At 28.5% G+C, this 9,741-nt stretch overlaps 1 protein-coding gene across 1 annotated transcript; it reads right to left on the bottom strand.

The window, feature by feature from the left end:
* Positions 1 to 3,338: 3,338 nt before the first annotated feature.
* LOC107960336 (xyloglucan endotransglucosylase/hydrolase protein 22) lies at positions 3,339 to 4,704 on the bottom strand. Its single transcript, XM_016896668.2, has 3 exons — positions 4,313 to 4,704; positions 4,022 to 4,215; positions 3,339 to 3,933 (listed from the first exon to the last, which is right to left on the bottom strand). Exons 1-3 carry the CDS (start codon positions 4,652 to 4,654, stop codon positions 3,528 to 3,530), a joined length of 942 nt encoding a protein of 313 aa, XP_016752157.2. The 5' UTR covers positions 4,655 to 4,704; the 3' UTR covers positions 3,339 to 3,527.
* Between the last annotated feature and the right edge of the window lie 5,037 nt (positions 4,705 to 9,741).

Here is a 9,741-nt window from a genome sequence, read left to right on the forward strand (position 1 = left end):
TATATGATTTAACTATAAAAATTTATTATTTTTATATAAGTTTAAATATATGAAAGTTATATCAAACATGAATATGTACGAGTGTTTGGAATGATTGTGATAAAAAATTTTCTAAAGTTATATTATAAATCCTAAAAAATTATATCATAAAAAATAATTTCTATGTACTATTTAAAATTATTACCAAAAAGTATGGAGATAACTTATTTACATGTCCGTACTATATATCATAAAAAATACAAAATAACTTATTTATAAAAAATGTTATATTTTTTTATCTTAACTTATTTATAGAATAATAACTTTCTAAAATTATAGTAAAAAATTGTATTATTTATAAGAAGAGATATGAAAGTTATTGGGCTTTATAATCTTATTTTTTAAAATTTTATATTTTTTTTACCTAACTTCTATATTATAAAAATATTATAATGTAGTATAAGTTTTGTTTCAAATTAGGTTTATATAAAATTTTATAATAAAAGCTACAAATGGTTTAGGCTGTGACCTAAATATTAGGTGATAGATGCTAGTTTTGCAAATACAAAAAATTTTGTTGCACTATATCATGAATTATGATACCATTTGAAAAAATGGAGCCAAACACAAACATTAGAAATAACTCGCGAAATCTTTGATTTGAGAAATTCAAATATGGTTGAGAGGACATTTGATGTCCTAAAAGATTCTCATATAAATAACATCACCTTAGTATAACATATATATATAAAAAAAAAGGTTGGATGGTACTAGTATGTTGCATACTTCATAATTTCTTTCATAGGTAAAATTAAGATGATCTATGCTTTGAAGCGTACATGAAAGAAAGAGATATTGATAATTTTAATGATGAAGATAAAAAAACTCAATCAAGGACCAATAGAAGATATTGAGTATACGTTAAATCTTAAAGACGAAATAGCTCAATAAATATAGAATGCTAGAGCGATTAAATAAAATTGTATATGATGTTTATTTTTCTTATTATTTTTATTAGTAATTGTATTATTGACTACTTTCTTGGACTAACATATTATACATGATGATTTTATTTTAATTTTTTTTCCTCGTTTAGAATTGTTTTTATCATACTAATAATTTTTATAATAATTAATATTTTTAAAAATATAAATTATGTAACTAGATGATTACAATTTATACTACCAAACATGACATAATGAATTACGATATAACTACATCCTTCCAACTAAACATGACTAGGGAATTATGATTCTTTATAATTACAAGAAAGTGTAATTGCTACATTAATAATTATACTTTCGTCCAATTACTCACCATAGTCCAAACAAACCATAAATTCTTTTTCTAGAAGTTTAACTATTTTTTTTTATAATTTTAAATTTTTTAGAATTTAATTAATCTTTTATATTTTTAATTTTTCTATACTTTTTGGATTTTTTTACGTTTCTAATATTTTATATTTTAAATTTTTCTATACATTTTCTTAACTTTTAAATATATTTAAATATTATTTATTTTTATAAAAATTTTGAATTTTTATATATATTTAGAATTTTAGGATTTATACATTTCTACTAATATTAAATCATTTACTAAGTTTGGCGTCTAGAGTCAATTAGGCACTAACTCAGTTGAATAATAATAAAAATATCCGTACTTTGTAAAATAAATTAAATTATTTTAAGAATGTTCTTGTCATCTCATATTTTTTATTTAGAAAATAGAAATATTTAAATAATAAAATTTGAACACAAGCCTTCATAGTTTTCAACATTTATATTTTAACATTCAACAAAAATCTCATTTGTTAATTATATCAGCCTTTTTAAAAATATTTTTTTACATAGTTTTGCATTTCACCCACGTCACAGGTGTGCCATAATTAGTACTTATATTATGTCTATGATTAATTTAATTTCACAAGTTAATCGAGCATCAACTCAATTAGAATTTTATTAAAATATCAGTTTATAGATAAAGTAACAAATTTTAATATAAATGTGTTTTATCTTTTCATGTTTTTTTAATAAAATAATACTATAACATTTGAACTTGAAAGATATCCATATCAAACTTTTAATTTTGTTATTGTAACTAAAATATGATTTAACTTTTATATGAATTTCTAATAAATATATTTATTATATTTTTTTTACATACATGAGTGTGTCATAAATATAATATTTATTAAAGTTTTTAATATATACCAGCCTCATATCTTGCCTACATAACAAAAAATGTCACATGGCATGTTTTGAAGGCCCCATGAGGCCTTTAAATTCTTTTTTAGTGTTGTTGACTTTAGAGGTTAAACAAAAAGGTGAAATTAAGCTTTAAGTACTAGATTAGGCCCAAAAAAAGTTAGGATAAAGTAATATTTAGTTCTTAAGTTTGGTAATTTTTTTAAATTTGACTCATGAAATTTTTTTGTCTATATTAATCATGAAACTTGATAATTTTTATTAATTTAGTCCCTAAATTTGGATTTCATTAATATATGATAACATGTCATTCTGAGATTATATTGTATCATCACCTCAAAATTTTTAAAAATTATAATTTAAAAATACAAATTATTAAAAATACAAAAAAATAAAATAAAAAAAATTATAAAAAATAAAAAAAATTACTATGAAGATGAAGTATATGTGGATTGTCATTTGAGCTACTATGTTTAAAAATTTAACATTTTACTCAATATTTTTATTAAATAATAATTCGATTCTTTTTGATAGGTTAATGATCAAATATAACTCTTTTTAAAAAGTTAAGAATCAAAATTAACTAAAAAAAAAGACAAGTTGACACAAATAAAGGCTACTAAATAAATGGCCAATATACCAAAAGCCCTTAAACTATAACATTTTGTTTAAATAAGTCTAATTTATTCATGAAAGCCTTGGTTTTAATATTAAAGAAAAAATATTTTAAATTTTAAAAATAATTTGCATTTAATGTTAATGTGAATTTAATGAGAATAATTTATTAAATAAAAAATAAAATAAAATATTAATTTTTTAAAGTGTTTATACATATAACATGCATAATTACTCTTTTAAAAATTGTAATTAGTTATTTAAATTTTATGTCGATGTTAAAGTGTATATATAATTCTATTATATCAACAAAAAATTAAGAAAGAGGATAAAATTCAAAATATTTTTATTTTAATATTAAAATCAAGGGATTTTATGAGTAAAAATCACATGTTAAGATATATTTAACTACAAAAATAGTATAAAGGCTTATTTAAAAGTAAAATAGTAGTTTAAGGAGTTCTTTAATATATTAGCCTAAAAGAATTACTTTAGTTTCTATTTTATAAGCTAGAAACGAAACAGATCGAGGACCTCAAATTTTGAAAGGGGAATTAAATTAAGCATGTATCACGTACAAAGCAATGAGAATTCTCAAAGATGAAAAAGAATCACCACTTGGTTTTAAGAAAAAAAAAGCAAAAAATAAAAATAAAAATTGAAAGAATATTGAATATTGATGATCTCTAAGACGAACATAATACCATCTGTAATTTTCTCTTCTAGTCCTTAAGACATCTTGCACTCTGGAGGTAGACCTTGAGGAAATCTCTTGGCGTCAGTGCAGTAATTGTAGATCATATAATTCTGCTGCACCCACTGTAGCCTTTGCTGCTTTGCTGAATCCATCTCTTGAGAGAACCATGCATTGTTTGTTGATGTAGAAGAAGATGGGGCATTTGATTTGCAGGAAGAAGCTCCATTGGACCACACACAAGCATCGGCATTGAAGTTCCTGTACGAGGCAGTGAAAGGAGCTTGGGTCCAGTCGGTCTTAACCAGACCACCCCTTGTGGCCCAGTCATCAGCATTCCACAAGCTGGAGTAAATTCTCATGGGCTGGTTCTTGGGAAATGGGACACCAATCGACTCCATGTTTTTGAACTCTCTAATGGGTGTATCATCCACGGAGAAGCTGGCAAAGAGCAATATCTGAAACTATGTCAATTCAATCAATTCGAAAACGAAAAAAAGGCAAGTGGGTTTGTTTTAAGAACACTCACATGATGCGTTGTGGATTCCATAGGATGGAATAAGTATGGAAATCTGTAGTTGGGTCAAACCAGAGGTAGAATTGTTGTTCTCTGTTGCCTTTTCCTTGACTGAACACATTTGTGTGTAGAATATAAGGGTTACCACTTAGATTTCCAAGGAACTCAAAATCAATTTCATCCCACGTTGATCCTTTTGATGATAACTGCAGATACACATAGCACCATCATATTATAAGCCATTGCCAATGTCATCTATTGTGTCTCGGTAAAAATGAGTGGAAAACTAAGCAAATAACTTACATAGTATGCAGTGACAGTGCCAGCAGAGTTTCCCGGGACAAGCTTGAGCTGCATATCAATCTTGCCAAAAAGATACTCATTCTTGGATTGGAAACCAGAACCAGATTGTTTATCGAGGGAGAGAGTGAGAACCTCGCCATTGTTGGCAATCTTACCACGCCCATCTCCCCATGTGATGTCAAAATCATTGTGGAAGTTGCTACCAGATGCTGCCATAATCAGACAGGCAACCATAAGAGGCATAAGCAAGGGAAACTTGGAAGAACTTGAATAACCCATTTTGTCTTTTGATTTTTCGCACAGCAGAGAATATGAGATGGAGAGGAATGTAGAGCTTGGCATTTTATTTATACTAGTGAAGAAAAGGGTAGAGGAAGAAGCTCAGTAAGCTCCCTTCAGTTTGGTTGTAGACAGTTGTTAAAAATAATATACTAACAAACACGACCCATCCAAAACGCGGTTCATGGTATCACGCGGCTTGGCTTTATTGGAAAGTGAACTTGTTTGGGCTACTTGTCGTTGTCGCCAGGTTTGCCATTAACAGGATTAACAGGACACAATTACGCAACACCGTCTCAACTTCTTATAGGTGACCGACCCAATGAATTTTTTTCTTTCACTCTTGTAACTGGAAAAACATGTTATATATTTTTACATGTTATATATTTTTAGTTTCATTTTACAATATTAAAGAAAACCAATGAATTTTCACAGAACCTCTCTTCTCTCCATGTTTTAGCTCTTCATCTCCTCTTCCCCCAATTATATAAAAAAAAAATATGTGAGTGTTTACTTTATTCAACCCCTCAACCCAACAATAGCAATATAAAAGCAGCGGTATAACTGTGAAATTAAAGCCAGTGAGTTCACTGGAGGCAAAATGTCAGTCAAATGGCGGTTATCCGAAGGTAAAATAATGGTAAGTAGGATGAACAAAACTCAATTTATTTTAAAAAAAATTTTAAAAAATTTAAATTTTGAGTTATTTGAATTGAGGTATTCGAGTTATTTGACTCAAATCGAATAACTCGATTCAAGTTTTGAGTTCTAGTCGAGTTGAATTTCACAATTCAAATAACTTGAATAATTCGAATAATAGATTAGTGTAAATACCTTTTGGTTTCTATAAACTTTGAAAATATGTGAATTGTTCTCTCACTCAATAAAATTACAAAACAAAATTTAAAATAATTTTCAAAAATTTAAAATAAATTTTAAAATTCAAAATATTTATAAAAAATTTAAAAATTTATATTTTTAAAAAATTCTAAAAATTATATAAAAAGTTAAAATTTAAAATTTTTTCTAAAATAATAATTTTAGGACCTAATTGATGATTCAAAATTTTCATACTCTAGTATCTTATTTTTTAAAATAAGGCTAAATAGTTTTTATAGTAAATTTTTAATTTCTTATTAATATTTTTCTCCATATTTTTTTCATTGTAGTAGATTAATTAAAAATTTTCATTTAGTTTTTTTAATAGATATTTGTTTACTAGTAAGTTATGGGAGTGGAACACAAAGCAATAGAAATTTGTAAATGTATAAAAAATTATAAATAGGTTGATGCAAAATAATTGAATAGTTAAGTGGTGAGGTGTAGCCTCCCTAACTTGGCCTAGACGTTAAGACCGAATTTGGGAGATTACATTAACCACTAGAATGACCCATTAAGGCTGTTGGAGTTTACGAAACAATCATCTAAAAACTTATGTTTATTTTTTGAAGAAAAAGACAACGTCTTATCTTCTCTTTTTTTTTTACTCAAAGATACCATCTTAAAAAATGATGGATTTTTATAGTTTTCTTAGCAAAAGACGTACATTATTTTCAAAATCTATTGATTTGGTAAAGCAGCGAAAAAGTGATATTCAACATACATTTAATGAAAACTAGATTTCATGCAAGATTAAATCAATTTCCATATTTCAACAATTCTAGAATCAAAATAAATGTTATGCATGGCAAATAAACTAAAAAACCTAAGTCTTATGCCACAGTTTAAATAAAATAATGCAGTTTTTGAATAGCAGAAATTGATAATAATGAATCAAAAAATACTTTATTTGAATAAAAACACAATCCGAACCAACCTGCTGGGTTATTTGTAAAGATAAGAATAAAAGGGGGAGTGAACTTAAGAAGCTCAGTGTGAGTCCAATCATAAGAAAAATCAATGCAAAATAGTAGATAAAGCATGTAAAATAACAGCTCTTTAGAACAATCACATTCGTATAGCATGTTTCAGTAACAGTTTTATAGATCAATGCATCACTACAATACTTTAGCATTCACAGTTTTGTATGCACAAGTTTATGAATGGCATTGCAATTGCAGTATATCAATAGAAAAATCCTACCTAATTCCACTACACACCATATTGGGAGTTCCCCTGAATTCAATCATCCTTATACACCGAGTTGTGGATTAACAACCACTAATTTGCAAATATAAACTATCATTGGGTTGTGGATGTACAATATATTTGCAGATAAAAACTGCCACTGGGCTGGGGATGCGTAGCATATTTGCAGATAAACTGCCACTCTTCCTCTGTACATATCATTCCACCCCATGCAATGTAATATGACATGTTTTGCAACAGAACAATACAAAAACAGTATATATGCTTAACATGTAATTAGTTCAACACTGGCAGTGGACATACTTAACATGTATTCAACTCAACATTGACAATGCCATGCATAATATGTACTCAGTAGGGCGGTAACAATATTGACAGTAGTTTATCAGTATCACATTGACAGTAGGCATGCAATATTCACTTATCATACAATGTATAATAACACATTAGTCACTAAATCACAGATTCCAGAATAAACATAATATTAGGGAGTTAATTGAGCGAATAAGAACTCTAAAAATAATTTAGGGAACATACAGAGACTGAACTGCAGATATCATAAATTTTTGGGCAAAACTGTAAAACAAGAGTCACACGGCCGTGTGGACAGGCCGTGTGAGGGTATCGTGACTGTGTGGGAGAGTTATACAATCGTGTGGCTAGGCCGTGTAAAAGATTGTGACCGTGTGTCAAATGCTAAAATTACCCTACAGGAAAGACATGATTGTGTGGCAAGCCGTGTGGAAGAGTTGTGGCCTTATGGTTTATACGCTTGTGTGAGAGACCGTGTTGCCTTAATCCTACAGACGATCACTACCGATTCACTTGGGAAAAGACACACACCTTTCACCGGTAGTTCGATCGATGTTCCTCACACCCGATTCTAATCTGATCCACCTAAATTCAATCCTTCAATCGACATTACACACGAATTAACAATTGGTGCCAAGATTGACAAGATTTGCGAAAGATTTAACAAGATCTGAAAAAGATTGATTAATTAAACGAAAGATTAACGTCGAATAGTAATATTACAGACATATGAGATCTAATCATCAGAACGATGTGTACTTACCATTTCTTGGCAATGATACAAAAGCTATTGATGGAAATTACAAAACCGATAGAAAGAACGATTGAATGGAGAATGATTTGATTTAGTAAACCAAAATAATTATCAATAACTAGGATGAAAATATGGTGTAAAGAAAAGGGAAAGAAAATAAAAAAAAAGAATAAATAGAAAGGTGGAGAGCAAATTCTATTTGAATTTGAAAAGGGGCAATATGAAAATCTAATTAAGAAAAGAAGAGAAAAAGATGGTGAAATTCTAATTCTATTGGAATTTTGAGGAAGGGCAAGATATGAATTCCAATTAGGAAAGAATTTTTCAAATTCCAGGGATTTGTAAACCCTAGAGGCGTCACATGCAATTTTCCCAAGTTTTGCCAAACTTGAAATTAGAATGAGGGGGGAATGGAACATCCCGTTTTTAGTTAAATCGAAGAATGAAATTCATGCAATTTAATTCTTATTCCAAGCCTAGCCGATTTTTACATATAACAATAGCAGCCCATGTATTTCAAAAAATTTAGAATTTTTCCATGGATTTTCCATCTTTTCAATTTAGTCCCTAAATCATAATTTCATCAAAATTTCCTTTACAAAAGTTGTTTATCTATCAACAACCTTTCATTTTCTACCATAAACTTCAAAATTCTAGCATACTCATCCATGACAAAATTTTAATACTTTGATAACTTTGCAAATTAACCCCCGAGATAGCTAGATTAAGTTTTACGATCTCGGAAATATAAAAATTACTAAAAACAGGACAAAAATGCTTACCTAATTAAGCCAAATAAGTTTTTCTTTCTTCAATTCTCCATGGCTAGGGTTTCTATTTTTTTTATTTGGGAAAGATGATGAAATAAGATGATATTAGATTTTTATCATTTTTAATTATTTTATTTCCAATTTAATCCTTTTCTTTATTTAATTTTCCATGGATGAATTATCATACTTATCTACTAACTCCTTTTAATGGTCTATTTTCCATATAAGGACCTCAAATTTTGAATTCCATAGCTATTTGATACATATAGCTACTAGAACTCAACTTTTGCATTTTATGCCATTTGGTCCTTTCTATTAAATTAAACATGTAATCGGTAAAATTTTATTAACGAAATTTTCATACGACATTTCTATCATAATGCAGACCATGTAATAATATTAAAATCATTTTCCTTCCGGACTCGGATTTGTGGTCTCAAAACCACTATTCCGATTTCACTAAAAATGGGCTGTTTCAGGGAAGGAAGCTGCGATTCGGACCAAGGATCTCTAGGGATAGCTACACTACTTAACTGCTAGGCCAGATACTCAATTTTGTTTAAACTCTTACAACATTTATTCTTAAAACAAGGCGTGACACTTGCTAGGGTTTGGAGCAAAATTGCACAAAATAAAATTGATGCAAGGGAAGGGATTCGATCTTAGATTTCCAGGACAAAGTTACTAACACTTAACCATTAGACCAGAAACTCATTTATTTTCAAACACACAAAGATAACCTTTATAAATCGGGGCGTGATCACTCTCGATTCCACAAACCTGACCAAATGTGGCACCCCAAACCTGAACGGGACAGACTGACTCGAATCCAAAATGTTACATTAGTCACTTACGTGACCTCCGTACAACAATCAATCACACCACACATATATACATGCAAATTCATCAATCGTATAGTTTAAGGTAAACATACAACTCTAAAAAAAACATGATTTTGCAACGTTACTCTTGATCAGACCAACATCAAGGGTAAAATCTTTATTTAACATACAACATAAGTAACATTCGTAATTCAACAATTAAATCATATGTACAATATAAAACAATTTAATAAGGATAATAATTGAAGGAAACACTAGAACTGATAAGTAAAACTCATTTAATTTTTAAAGCAAAGTTTAATAGCTAAATTGTAATTTTAGTAAAATATTTAGTAAAACCTTTTTGCAAAATCGAGAGTAAATGTAATACCCCAAACCCAACCT

The sequence above is a fragment of the Gossypium hirsutum genome, chromosome A05 (assembly GCF_007990345.1).
Source record: "Gossypium hirsutum isolate 1008001.06 chromosome A05, Gossypium_hirsutum_v2.1, whole genome shotgun sequence".
NCBI classification, from domain to species: domain Eukaryota; kingdom Viridiplantae; phylum Streptophyta; class Magnoliopsida; order Malvales; family Malvaceae; genus Gossypium; species Gossypium hirsutum.